This window comes from Scyliorhinus torazame, chromosome 13, assembly GCF_047496885.1.
Source record: "Scyliorhinus torazame isolate Kashiwa2021f chromosome 13, sScyTor2.1, whole genome shotgun sequence".
NCBI lineage: Eukaryota > Metazoa > Chordata > Chondrichthyes > Carcharhiniformes > Scyliorhinidae > Scyliorhinus > Scyliorhinus torazame.
In genome coordinates this window covers 65,800,464-65,815,332 of record NC_092719.1, presented here as the reverse complement: position 1 = coordinate 65,815,332, position 14,869 = coordinate 65,800,464, and the positions used below count along the sequence as shown (strand labels likewise).

Sequence of the window (14,869 nt, the reverse complement as noted above, 5' to 3'; positions counted from 1 at the left end):
TTGCCCCGCTGCATATTGTCAAACATGAAGGCAACCGATCGTTGGTCAGTGACGAGGGTAAACCTCCTACCAGCGAGGTAGTGCCTCCAGTGCCGCACGGCTTCCATGATGGCTTGGGCTTCTTTTTCGACCGAGGAGTGTCGAATTTCAGAGGTGGTGAGGATGTGTGAAAAGAACGCTACCGGTCTGCCTGCTTGGTTGAGGGTGGCGGCGAGAGCGACCTCTGAGGCGTCGCTCTCCACCTGGAAGGGGACGGACTCGTCCACCGTGCGCATCGCGGCTTTGGCGATGTCCGCTTTGATGCAGCTGAAGGTCTGGCGGGCCTCAGCTTCCAGTGGAAAGAGGGTGGCCTTAAATAGTGGGCGGGCTTTGTCCGCATACTGGGGAAAAATCCAAGGCACCTGTTCAGGGCCTTGGGACAGTGAGGGAGAGTGAGTTGTAGGGGGGAGCGCATACGGTCAGGGTTGGGCCATGACGTAGCCGAGGATGGCTAGCCTGGTTGTGCGGAAAACGCAATTCTCCTTGTAGGTGAGGTTGAGTCTTTGGGCGGTTTGGAGAAATCGTTGGAGGTTGGCGTCGTGGTGCTGCTGATCATGGCCGTAGATGGTGACATTGTCCAAGTACGGAAACGTGGCCCGCAGCCCGTACTGGTCTACCATTCGGTCCATCGCTCGTTGGAACACCGAACCCCGTTCGTGACGCCAAAGGGGACCCGGAGGAAATGGAAAAGGCGGCCGTCTGCCTCAAACGCTGTGTCATGGCGGTCCTCCGGGTGGATTAGGAGCTGGTGGTATGTAGACTTCAGATCCACCGTGGAGAACACGCGGTAATGCGCGATCTGATTTACCATGTCTGCAATCCGGAGAAGGGAGTACGCATCGAGTTGCGTAAACCGTTTAACGGTCTGGCTGTAATCAACCACCATCTGGAACATTTCCCCGGTCTTGACGACCACCACCTGAGCTCTCCAGGGGCTATTGCTGGCCTCCATGACCCCCTCCCGCAAGAGACACTGGACCTCGGACCTAATGAACGTCCTGTCCTGCATGCTATACCGCCTGCTTCTGGTGGCTACTGGCTTGCAATCGGCAGTGAGGTTTGCGAAGGGGGGGGGGTCGATTTTTAGGGTCGCGAGGCTGCATATGGTGAGCGGGGGCAGGGACCCCCCGAACTTAAGAGTTAGGCTCCTGAGGTTGCACTGGAAGTCGAGTCCCAAAAGGAAAGAAGCGCAGAGGTCTGGGAGGACATATAGTTGAAAATTAGCATACTCACTAAGGTAATTAGCGTGCTCATTAGGGTAAGAGTAGGGCCAGTCAAGGACAGTAGTGGGAAGTCGTGCTTGGAGTCCGAGGAGATAGGAGAGGTGCTAAATGAATATTTTTCATCAGTATTCACACAGGAAAAAGACAATGCTGTCGAGGAGAATACGGAGATTCTTTGTACTTACCCCTCTTTCTCATTTTGTTATTGATATTTTATGAAAACCTTTAATAAAAATTATTCTTTGAAAAAAAGAATACGGAGATTCAGGCTACTAGACTAGAAGGGCTTGAGGTTCATAAGGAGGAGGTGTTAGCAATTCTGGAAAGTGTGAAAATAGATAAGTCCCCTGAGCCGGATGGGATTGATCCTCGGATTCTCTGGGAAGCTAGGGAGGAGATTGCTTTGATCTTTAAGTCATCTTTGTCTACAGTAATAGTACCAGAAGACTGGAGGATAGCAAATGTTGTCCCCTTGTTCAAGAAGGGGAGTAGAGACAAACCCCAGTAACTATAGACCAGTGAGCCTTACTTCTGTTGTGGGCAAAATCTTGGAAAGGTTTATAAGAGATAGGATGTATACTCATCTGGAAAGGAATAATTTGATTAGAGATAGTCAACACGGTTTTGTGACGGGTAGGTCGTGCCTCACAAACCTTATTGAGTTCTTTGAGAAGGTGACCAAACAGGTGGATGAGGGTAAAGCAGTTGATGTGGTGTATATGGATTTCAGTAAAGCGTTTGATAAGGTTCCCCACGGTAGGCTACTGCAGAAAATACGGAGCCATGGGATTCAGGGTGATTTAGCAGTTTGATCAGAAATTGGCTAGCTGGAAGAAGGCAAAGGGTGGTGGTTGATGGGAAATGTTCAGACTGGAGTCCAGTTACTAGTGGTGTACCACAAGGATCTGTTTTGGGGCCACTGCTGTTTGTCATTTTTATAAATGACCTGGAGGAGGGCGTAGAAGGATGGGTGAGTAAATTTGCAGATGACACTAAAGTCGGTGGAGTTGTGGACAGTGCGGAAGGATGTTACAAGTCACAGAGGGACATAGATAAGCTGCAGCGCTGGGCTGAGAGGTGGCAAATGGAGTTTAATGCAGAAAAGTGTGAGGTGATTCATTTTGGAAGGAACAACAGGAAGACAGAGTACTGGGCTAATGGTAAGATTCTTGGCAGTGTGGATGAGCAGAGAGATATCGGTGTCCATGGACATAGATCCCTGAAAGTTGCCACCCAGGTTGAGAGGGTTGTTATGAAGGCGTACGGTGTGTTAGCTTTTATTGGGAGAGGGATTGAGTTTCGGAGCCATGAGGTCATGTTGCAGCCGTACAAAACTCTGGTGCGGCCGCATTTGGAGTATTGCGTGCAATTCTGGTCGCCGCATTATAGGAAGGATGTGGAAGCATTGGAAAGGGTGCAGAGATTTACCAGAATGTTGCCTGGTATGGAGGGAAGATCTTATGAGGAAAGGCTGAGAGACTTGAGGCTGTTTTCGTTAGAGAGAAGAAGGTTAAGAGGTGACTTAATTGAGGCATACAAGATGATCAGAGGACTGGACAGGGTGGACAGTGAGAGCCTTTTTCCTCGGATGGTAATGTCTAGCACGAGGGGACATAGCTTTAAATTGAGGGGAGATAGATATAGGACAGATGTCAGAGGTAGGTTCTTTACTCAGAATGCCCTGCCTGCAACAGTAGTGGACTCGCCAACACTAAGGGCATTCAAATGGGCATTGGATAGACATATGGATGATAAGGGAATAGTGCAGATGGGCTTTAGAGTGGTTTCACAGGTCGGCGCAACATCGAGGGCCGAAGGGCCTGTACTGCGCTGTAATGTTCTATGTTCAGCGCCCTGTATCGCTAGGGTTGGAGTAGTGCACCCTTGGATTTGCACTGAGTGCGACCCAGAGGCAAGGGAGATGGTTTGTTGCATCAGGAATATTGGGAGCGAGCAGCGTCTTACCATGTCCGGGTGAATGAAGCTCTCTGTGCTCCCGGAGTACCGTTAACCCGGACGGCCATCATGGTGCTCCGGAGGTGCTTGGGTCACGACTGGTCCAGGGTGACCACACTGAGTTGTGGGTAACCGGCGGCGTGATCGGAGGTGCTGAGGCGGCCCCGCGATGGCTGTCCATGTAGGTCGTACGCGTCAAGCGGCGTAGCAGATGGCGGCCCCCGTTGGTCGAGTGTGGCGGGCGGTGAGGAAGATGGCATCCAAGATGGCGGACCCCATGGATCGCACGTGGCCGGCCGCGTGGGGGAGAATGGCCAAGGTGGCGGCCCCCATGAGTCGCACGTGTTTTGCGGGGAGGCGGAGTCGGCAGACACGCTGACACCTTGCGGGGTCTGCGGGCCTGTGAATCTGTGGATCGGGTCTGTGAGTTTGAGTTCTTAGACCTCCCAGGCAGACCTTGGCGAAGTGTCCTTTTCGCCCGCAGCTGTTGCAGTTCGCGTTGTGGGCCGGGTAGTACTGTTGGGGGTGTTGGGACTGGCCACAAAAATTCAGGGTAGCCCCCCATGATGGGCGGGCGGCCGCGCGGCACAGGCCTGGGGTAGTCTCTGGTCGGGGGCGCACGAGGGGGTCGCATGGTCGGCCGGGAACGCAGTAAGGCTCTGAAAAGCGACCTCCAGAGAGGTAGCCAGTTTTACCGTGTCGGCCAGGTCCTGGGCCCCTTTTTCGAGCAGGCGCTGTCTCACATAGTTCGATCGGCCACCCGCCACGTAAACGTCTCGGACGGCGAGCTCCATGTGCTGAGTGGCCGTAACGGCCTGGTAGTTACAGTTGCGCGCGAGGGCTGTGAGGTCGCGTAGGTAATCATCTAGCGACTCCCCGGTGCGCTGGCGAGTGGTGAAGACGTGTCACGCGTAGACCGCGTTCACAGGCTGCACGTAGAGGCGTTCAAATAGTGCGAAGGCCTCTGTATAGGAAGCAGCTTCGTCGAGCTGGACAGAAATGCGATGGTTCACCCATGCATGGAGGAGGCTCAGCTTCTGTTCATCAGTGATGGATGGCGTAGACGACGCGGCGAGATAGGCCTTGAAGCATCGAAGCCAATATGAAAAAATGTCTTTCGCCTCCGCGGCCTGTGGATCGAGTTCAAGTCTGTCAGGTTTGAGGGCTGATTCCATAGTAGTATTTTAAGCTGATTAAATTGATGCGACCATCAATTCACTCGAAGACACGTGGAGAAGTAAACCGTGGTATTAATCAGCTTAGAACTGTGCCTGCCTGCGACTGGTACAATACTGAAGGCGGTCCCGCAGGTCAGTTGCTCTTATACTTCCTCTAAAGGGGTGGAGCCATGGGCGGAGCCCGTACATGCCCCAACATATCCATCTGTGGGTGAAGCCACACAATGGCCCATAGGTGGAGCCCACAGGGTTAATAACATAACACAATACAGTGCACTGGTGAATTATCAGTAATTATACATTCACCACACAGACACAAGTAATCAACTTTGTAGCAGGACAAATGACAAACAAAGAGGTGATCAGACTCCATAATGGGCTAATAGCTAGTCAGGCAAGAGTGTTTCAGAGCACAATGGATCTTGTCTGAATCACCCTGATTGAATAGGTCTATCCTGTTTATTCCCATTAATGAGTTTAAGTCTGGATGGAATAATAAAACTCAGGCCAAGTGTGGGCGTATACCTGTGACTCAGTGGGAGTAGAACAAGTTTAAAAAAAGGAAGATTAGAACAGATAGTCAGCGATAACCTAGGAGTCCCCAGGCACAATTATCGCAAGTAGGGACCCTGGGTTCCAAGCCCTGAGAAGATATCCACATCGAATGATCGTAGCCTGGCCAGCCTGATTCACTAAATGTGGATAATACTTAGAGCCCAGCTGTGAGTCTGAGTCATATTTGTGAGAGTGAGAGGATTGTGAATAAAATTTGTTCATCTCATAAGTAAAGGCTCTTGGGTAAAACATTTTGCTAATAAACTGGTCAAAGTGTCAGGTAATTTATGGAGAACACTAGGCAGCAATTGTTGCTCATCCCCAGACACTCTTGAGAAGGTGGCAGTTCACTTCTTGAACTGCTGCAGTCCAATTGGTGTAGGTGCAATTACATTCCAGAACAAAGGAACGGTGATATAGTTCCAAGTAAGAGTGGTGTGTGGCTTGGAGCGGAACTTGCAGGCGGTGGTGCTCCCATGCATCTTGCTGCCCTTGTCCTTCTAGGTGATAAAGGTTGCGGGTTTTCTGTTGAAGATACATTGGCAAATTGCTGCAGTGCATCGTGTATATGGTATGCACGGTTGCCACTGTGCACTGGTGATGGAGGGAGTGAAAGTTTAAGGTGATGGATGGAGTGGCGATCAGTGATATTGGCCAGGCCAAAAGACAAAAGATGTTTGAAATTCACAGCAAAATGCCACCTTGCCAGTGTTAATGCCTCATCATATCCTCAGGATGCTTCAAATTGTTTTGTAGTTAATGGAAGATTTTGAAGTTATTTATCCCAAATGGAACAACCCATGTATGCACATCAGATCACAAGTGAATCACCAGATAATCTGCTTTCAAACGATATTGGTTGTGGAATAAATCAGGTTTAAGGAAAATCCACAGCTCTTCTAATAATGCAACAGGCATTTTTAATGTCCATATGAGCAAGCAAGCCAAACCTCAGTTTAATCACTTATCTGATATTCTGGACAGTGTCTGTGGTCAAATCCATTTTGGGGCCTAAATCTACATTTTTAAGACTCAAGGATAGACAATCCTGCCAATGTGGCAGTATTGACAATCAGCTTATGGTTTCAAAAGACATTACAAGATGCAAAATGCTTTAAAAGAGCTTGCTTAAAAAAAGATTGCAGTTCCCTCCCTAATGATTGGATGATTAGATTTATGAGGCTCATCTCACACTGACAGTTCAACTGCAGTCTCTCTTGCACACAGCACTCTATTAATAAATGAATGCGTTGCAAATTTAGCTTTGGATGTTCTGCCATTTCTAAATGTCACAAGTTAATTTCACTCTCTGTAACACAAGCTGTATGTCATATCTAAAAGATAAGGTTGCTTGTACAATATAAAGTAAAGTTGCAATAGTCCCAGATGACCATAGAATGCTTTCCCATTTGAGGGGGAGAGCTGGCTTGAGGTGATTTAACCTGAGGATCAACACACCTCAGGCGAGGGCCAAGGTTGAGAAGGCGGGGCCTTCATGAATAACCTCAGCTGTTACAGGAATTGAACCCACACTGTTGGCCTTGCTCTGCATCCAAACTTGCTGTCAGCCAATTGAGCTAAACCTGACTCCATGTGTTCTATGTTGGCCATAAGTCTACAATGCAGTGTTTTATTGAAGTCATCAATCATAGAATTGAATCCCTACAGTGCAGAAGGAGGCCATTAAGTCTGCACCGACCTTCTGAAAAGCATTTGACCTAGACCCACCCACCCACCCCATGCCCGCACATAACCGCACTAAGGAGCAATTTAGCATAGCCAAGCCATCTAACCTGCACATCTTTTGACTGTGGGAGGAAACCGGAGCACCCGGAGGAAACCCACGCAGACCCTGGGAGAACGTGCAAACTCCACACAGTCACCCAAGGTCGGAATCGAAACCGGGTCCCTGGCACTGTGAGATAACAATGCTAACCACGGTTGCACCGTGAAATTCAAAATATATTACATCTATTACATTTCCTTTGTCTACTCTGGCTTCTTGAAAGAACTCAATAAGATTGATTAAGCATGACCATCCCTTTTAAAATCAATGCTGATTACTCTATGCTGTTTTCAGTTTCTAGGTGTTTATCTATTACATATTTGAATGAATATTTCTTAATCTTTCCTCGAAAAAGTTTAGATATGCAAGATTTCAGATTGGACTTTAATAACATGGCACAGATATTCTCAACGGGTTCAAATTGTGTTTGGAAAATCAGCAAACTATAATTGAACAGGTAGGCACTGCAACAGTCAAATGAGAGGAAGGCAAGCAGATAAACTTTGAATGGAAACAACCAATCATCAAACTCTATCCCAGAGAATCTACCAATAAGATAAAGGAGGGGCAAGATGGACGAATCAAAACATCCAAACTAATTTTTGAAAGAACTTTCAGCCACCATTTGTTTCTCCTCCGCTATTTGCACACTTTGTTTTTCCTCGACGAAAACTGGGCCTGCCCAATTAAAGAAGCCAAGTTGCTGTGGACATAGGGAAAGTTCCAGCAGCAACAGTATTCTCATGGTCTATTAAGAACACTTTCTTTACACAGAGTGCCTGAACAATGGTAGCTAATACCAATGCAATCCAGCTCATTGAAGCCTCTAACAATTGACTAGGATGTTGCTGTATAAACTATTTCAGAGCTTTACTGGCTTTATCATGGGGATACATGTTCCCAAATTACACAGTAAGGGAAAATTACCTACCTAATTCATATCCTCTCTTGTCCCTGCACTTTCTTCAAGCTAGAGTTCCCCCCTATCCATTCTTTCTATAGTACGTATGCCCTCCATAACAAGAAGACCCAGTGAAAATGGAGGTCAGAAATTTGCCCATGTCCATCTCAACATTCCATGACAAAGCACAACAGACATTATGACACTTTTTCAATTATGATGCAAGGAAATAAAAATATATATCTTATATTATATTACCTTCCAGATATTTGAGCAGAGCTCTGGCACTGTTTCCATGTGCAGATATTAGAATGCATTTCCCCTTTTTCACTTCCGGCACAATTACATCATTCCAATAAGGCAGCAATCTTTCAAGAACTTCCTTCAAACTCTCAGCTTTGGGTAGTTTGTCTTTTACAACATCACAATAATTATATCTCCGATCATTGTAAATTTCATAGAAGTATGAATGCGATTCATCAATAGGGGGTGGAGTGATATCATAACTTCTTCTCCAAAGCTTAACTTTTGCTTCTCCATGAATTGAGGCCAACTCTGCCCGGTTAAGACCGATTAATGCTCCATAATGACGCTCATTAAGTCGCCATGAGCTCTCAGTTTGTACCCATTCTTGCCCCATCTCATGCAAAACTAGCCATGCGGTCTCAATAGATCGGCTCAAAATAGATGTAAACACAAGATCAAATTCAAATCCTGCTTCATTTAGGACTTTTCCACATGTTTGGGCTTCTTTGATACCGTTGGGAGTCAATCTCTGATCAACCCAACTGCAAAATCTGTTTTCTTTGTTCCACGCACCTTCGCCATGCCTCAACAACACCAGCTTGAATGTCATACTGATCTAAGAGTAGTTCAAAAGCTTCTGAAAAACAGAATAAATAATCTGTTGAGAATTGCATAGAAATGTGGTCATTATAGACTAGATACAAAACCACTGAAGATATTAAATATGACAGAAAATTATTAAAAAACAGTTAAGATTAAGATACTTAAAAGAAATAAGAAACACGAGCCACATGCTTATTCAAACACCTGATCAAAGCTACACTACTAAAGTTGGGCCCTTAGAGTGGGAAGGATGAGGGGGAAAGGGCGAGAGAGAAGGGGTGAGCAAGAAAGAGGGGGGATGTCAAGGGGGGGGGGCGAGGAGGGGGGGAAAGGTAGGAAGAGAGAGAGGGGGCGAGAGAGAGAGGGTAGGGATGGAGAGGACAGATGAGAGGGTATGGGAGAGGGCGTAAGAGAGGGAAGAGGGGATAAGTGGGAGGATAAAAAGGAGAGGAGGAAAAGAAGATGGAAATAACAGGTTGTAAGAGGTAGGGGTGAAATCAGTGCAGGTAAAGGAGGTGAAAAAAAAAGAAAGGCCAAGAGACAAACATCATTAAGAAGGGGGAGAAAAAAAAAAAAAATCGAAAATTCACATTCCACATGAGCAGTCAGTCAGTTGGTCGCTCCATAGTTGATGAAGGTTTGTGTGCCTTCTTGAGCTTACTTCTTACTCTTGCATTTTTGGCCTTCTTCATCTACTGCTTCAAAAGTAGCTACACCACAGTGAAGCAGGGCTTGCCATTGTGGGCAATCATGTGCATGCTTCCCAGCTGTTGAGGTCAAAGCCAATATTCAAGTAGACTTTCAGGATACATTGAGACATTTCCGTTGGTTGCCCTGTGATCTTTGACCAGTAACAAGCTGGGAGTAGAGAACACTTTTCAAAAGGCTCATATATGTTAGCAGTTTGCTATTTTAGATCAGGTCAAAATCAGTCAAAGAACAAAAGTCAAAGCACATGCTGCTACCGATTTATTTCACGTCATACTTGCTATCAGGGAACAAAACCCAACAATCACTCACAACCCCGACTTGGAAATATATCGCCGTTCCTACACTGTCACTGGGGCAACATTTGGAACTCCCTCCCTAAAAGCACAGTGGGTGTACCTACACCTGAAGGACTGCAGCTGTTGAAGAAGGCAACTCACCACCATCTTCTGAAGGGCAACTAGGGATGGGCAATAAATGCTGGGCTAACCAGCGACGCCCACATCCCGTAAATGAATTTTTAAGAATCCACATTCACAGAAAGCAATGCAGTAAAACCTAAATTCAAATGTTCAAGTCAGACATCTCTGGTCTGATGCAGTGTACTTCTTCTTTCCAATTAGGTCCGAATCAGCCTCGGCAAAAGCAGCAGGATTCGAAAGTAATGTGCTTAAAGAAAAGAATGATGTGTAAGGGCTTCCTGTTCCGAGACAGGATAACATAAGGTAGCAAAGCCAATAAAAGATACAATCTGAAGGTTAACTCGACATAAAATGGTTCAAATTTTATGGTTACCCGCAAGTCTTTCAAGTGGAACAAAGCTACTTTCTAACAAAGAAAGATTGAGCGTTCTTCAGTTATGTACACGGCAGCCAATTATTTTCAAATGAAGGTCAACACAGTTATTCAAATCCAAGCAGTCTTGATCACAATTTCTAGGGATATTGAATGAGTTTTAGCTGTATGAACCTTTTGCGTTGTTTCACATTCTCAAGAAAATTAATTCAAGCCAGTTTCAACGACTGCAGTGGTTAATCTTCAAAGAGCTAGATGGATTTATACAAGTCACAGAGCCATTCGATCCATCAGGTCCGTCCTGGCTCTGTTGAGGAATTGAATGAAGACAATTCCTACATTCTACCCCTGGAGCCCTGCAAAGTTTATTTCCCTCAAGTGCCATGGAATCACCAATTGTCTCCACTTCCACAATCCTTTCGACAGTGAGTTCCAGGTTGTTACCACTTGCTCATATGTTCACTTGTTCACCTGTTACAAAATAATTTCAGTTAAAATTATTGTCAGTGTGAAACTTTGATGTTCCATTGCTTACTGAAGACAAGGCAGAGACTCAGGATTATGCAACAGATAAAAAAATAATGGGCAAATTGTTCTGTTCCCACATACTATACAACACCAAAGTCTGAATTTTAATAAAGACAGAGATCCCTGGCTTAGCCAAAATGGTGCCAGAGTCCCATTTCAGAAGTTCCTCTCCTGGATCCAGCACCCGCCATTGTCTCTGGGAAGAACAAATGCAGGTTGTACTTTGAACATTCGTGGTTCACAGACTTGTGAGTTTTACAGTTTTCAGGATAAAGTCTAAATTTACCTGGTTCTTTGGAGAGCTAGGATTACCTTTAAGAGGTATGGTAGCCTTCGGGACAGCTCAAGCTCCCTTTGGTTCCAAGAGGCCATCTGGCCCAACAGGTCTGCACCGACCCTCTGAAAGAGCACCCTACCTATGCTCACTCCCCTGCCCTATCCCTATAACCTCACGTAACCTGCAATTTAGCATGGCCAACCACCTAACCTGCACATATTTGGACAGTGGGAGGAAACCGGAGCACCTGGAGGAAACCCACGCAGGCACGGGGAGAACATGCAAACTCCACACAGTCACCCAAGGCCGAAATTGAACCTGGATCCGTGGCGCTGTGAGAGAGCAGGGCTAACCACTATGCCACCGTGCCACTAGAGATTGTTAACAGTAGACATGAATGTGCAGCATGGTAGTACAGTGGTTAGCACAGCTGCTTCACAGCTCCAGGGTCCCAGGTTTGAATCCCATTTGGGTACTGTCTGTGCAGAGTCTGCAAGTTCTCCCCGTGTCTGCGTGGGTTTCCTCCGGTGCCCTGGTTTCCTCTCACAGTCCAAAGATGTGCAGGTTAGGTGGTTTGGTTATGCTAAATTTCTGTTAGTGTCCAAAAAAGGTTAGTGGTGTTACGGGGATAGCGTGGGTTTAGGGTGGAGGTATGGGCTTAGGTAGGGTGCTCTTTCCAAGGGCCGTGCAGACTGGATGGGCTGAATGGCCTCCTTCTGCACTGTAAGTTCTATGATTCTATTCAGAAAAAGTGTATAAACGCACCAGAACTGTCAAGGCATTTAAATATCCTTGCCTTCAAATATGAAGAAGAACATTCTGCAGTTTAAAAAGACATCAGTGCTTGCAATTTAACTCTGTTGGCATAAACCAGAGGTCTATTATCATAGAATTTGTGCTGCATAACTGATTTCACAATGTCTTGCTATCACAGTGGGGTGCCTATTAGCTGCGAGTTTGAAGTGTTCACAAAGTTTGAAGCTCCAAGTGTTCACAAAGTGTGCAATCTAATCAAGTTGGAACAAAGTCCTGTATTGAGAGCGTTTAGTTGAGTGTTTCCAGGCACTCGTGCTGCCGAGAAACCCCACCCTATCTATCGGGACTCTGTTTCAATTTAGGGCTTCAGCAGAGAATGCCCACTTAGTCCTGATTCCTGCCCTGAGGAGCTCCGATCGCCGGAACTCCTCAGTACAGGAAGAGATCAGGATGCCGTTTTTAAATGGCATCCCAATTGCTCAACCCCCCTCTGCAATGTGACCCCCCGAACCCCCCCCCCCCCCAAAAGCACCAACGCACCTATAAGGGTGTCCTCAGGTTCCCCCTGCACTCCACCTCACACGCGCGGGCACTCCCAGGCCCGATCTCCACCACAAGGAAAATGCCAGCGTGGTACCCTGGCAGTGCCACCCTGCCCATATGACAAGAATTTGGTGGCCTCCAATCCCTGGGATTGTTCTGTCTGCTTCCAATTTGTGGAGACCAGCATTGAATGGCACTCACCAGAGGTCTCCAAGGTGATGGGGTTTGAACCCAGGGCTTCGGTAGATCAGGTGAGTGCATATTAGAGTGAGACTAGCTGTCTTGCTCTAATATGCAGATTTGCCCGATAGTGATCCGCCCATAATGGACGGGATTCAGATCACGACGCCTCACACTACCCCGTTAGATCTTGCGAGGTGTGGCGAGCCGTGTAGATCCCAGAAGAGTGCACCTACCGGCCGTGCCGCCTTTCGTGCACAACGCAACCAGTAAATTGTGCCAAAATCTTTGATTTGGTGCAATGAAAACAAATGTTTGTTTTAGAGTGGATTAAGCACTTGAATAAAATGTTTTTATAAGGGATTATAACATTGAAGGAATATAAATGGATAATGAATAATGAATGGGTTTTTACGAAGAGTGTTTTTATGAATGAAATTGTTTTTTGAAGTCTCCAATAGGCACTTAAAATTTACTTTCATTCCATCTCATCATCGGTCCTGGGTTCTGCCCATTGATACTGGGTGAGTTGATATGTAGAGTGTTCTTATGGGCCAGGGTTTAGAAAGCTCCAAAGTATATCATTGAGTTCACCTGACCTACAACTGTTTATTAATTTTGGTTACGGGGAACACAAGGGCCTACCTTTCAGGTGTTATTCAACAGAGGCCTTAAGCACTTTCAATAAAAAACAAAGTTTATTCTACAAATTTCGTTAATTTTTATAAAGCCACACACAGTAAGCATTTTTAACAGCTACAAACATAAATACCCCACACAGCTACAGTGCTCTATGTATAACCCTTAATAAATTCCCCCTTTAAGCTGTTCCAATTTAGTAACAAGATCCCATAAACCAGAAACCCCTTTTCAAAGGTGTGGCCCAGAGCACAGCACTCAAGACCTAGTATACACTCTTGTTTCCTTTTCAAAACATCAGGTTTGAATTCCTTCCAGAAAGCAGTTATTTCTTTTCAGGTTATCAAGTCATCTGGAAACAGCTTTTAAAATTCAGAGAGAGGGAGAGACAGGACAAGACTTCTCTGTCTGAATCCGGCAGCCAAAATGTGAAAACGAAAGCAAAATACTCAGAGCCAGTCAACAGCTCCCAGCTCAAAAATGAAAGTGAAACCCAGCGCCACAGCCCAGCTCCACCCACACATTGGCATCACTGAAGCCAAGTGATAAGACAAAACATTCCTTAAAGGGACACTCCCATGACAGCATGAGTGCAAAAGGTGTTGGGTGAGGGCAAGAATTGATGCTAAACTGGCATAGGGGCTATAAAGGGCCATGAGGTAAGTACAGGGGCATAGTTTGATATAGAAGACATGAGGAACCATGGGGAGTGGGTACAGTGGCATAGATCGGTATGGAGGATATGATGGGCCATGGGGGCAGGAGTCAGCACAGGTGGGACATGGGGGATAAGAACTAGAAAGCTATTTATTTTTTTAATTGCTCTTTTTTTTTTTACAGCTGGGAAGAAGTCCAGAAGCACCAGGCAGGTCTTTCACAGAGCAAGCCTCTGCACCCAGCAGCCCTGTGGCTGCCTCCAAACTCTTTGTTGGGGCAGTCAGCCTGACTCCCACTAACGCTTGCTCCAGAACAAAAATGAATCCACCTGGGGTAATTTCTTCTGAGCCACGTTTGTCGAGTCGGGAATTTTCCTGACTTTACGCTCCTGACTCAGGAGTGAAAATTCAGGCCCAAGTCTTATTCACCCATTTTTCCATCCTTGCTGGCCTACACCGCTTCCTGGTCCCCAGTTCCTCACACACATTTAATCTCTTTTTGGATCCGTACCTCACCATCTCTACTTTTCTCTTGCCCAATAACACCCTCTCCCATATCACCAGCCCACCTCTCCAATCCCGAACACTCAGTTTCTCTCTCTGTAAATTCCCTCCCCCTCCTCACACACACACACACACACACACACACACACAACTAAACTCCTCTGAATTCACTCTTCTCTTTAAGATACTCTTTAACTACAAAGGACAGAAAATTCAGAGCAAGGGAAGAAAAGACACTAACAAGGAAAAAAGTGTCCTTTTCTTTGTAGATCCATGCTGTCACAATTTTAAAACAATTTGCATGCCTCCTCCAAGTGCCACATCTTGTTTTCATTGCAAAATGCAAATCACATCAGTCCATGTTCTGACAGTTGTGTCAGACTACATTTTGCATGTAGTGTAGTACACTGTTACTATAAACTTGCTATCGGATGCTACTTAGAATTGATGTACATATCACATCAATTGAAAGACATTTCAACAAACGTTAGACACTTTTTGGAACAGGCTAATTTATTGAGCAGATTTATGAAAAGAGCCATTTATAGAAACAAGTAGCATGGGAGAGATACTAAACTGTTCACATTCAACTCAGAAGCACTTCGACAAATCTAAACCAGGTTACGTTTACCAGCAGATATATCTAATTGGAATTATTACATTTTCTAAGTTAACTGTTCTTACCTGGAAAACTGCACTCTGAACAGCTTGAGTGAGGCAAAGGAATGAACTCAGGACATTGGCCTTGTACCAACCATATCAGTCACACAGGAGAGGTCATGGTGTAGCCAAGTCT

The 14,869-nt window shown here is 46.0% G+C and overlaps 1 protein-coding gene across 4 annotated transcripts in view; it reads right to left on the bottom strand.

Moving 5' to 3' along the window:
• The window catches only part of bpgm (2,3-bisphosphoglycerate mutase), a 56,904-nt gene that overhangs the window by 33,752 nt on the left and 8,283 nt on the right, over window positions 1–14,869 (bottom strand). For all 4 annotated transcript variants that reach the window (XR_011934081.1, XM_072471692.1, XM_072471689.1 and 1 more), the window contains exon 2: window positions 7,897–8,521. Coding sequence is in view for 3 of the 4 variants with exons in the window: in XM_072471692.1 (XP_072327793.1) it covers window positions 7,897–8,494 (598 nt within the window). In the remaining variant the exon portion in view is untranslated. The remainder of the gene's footprint in view (window positions 1–7,896; window positions 8,522–14,869) is intronic.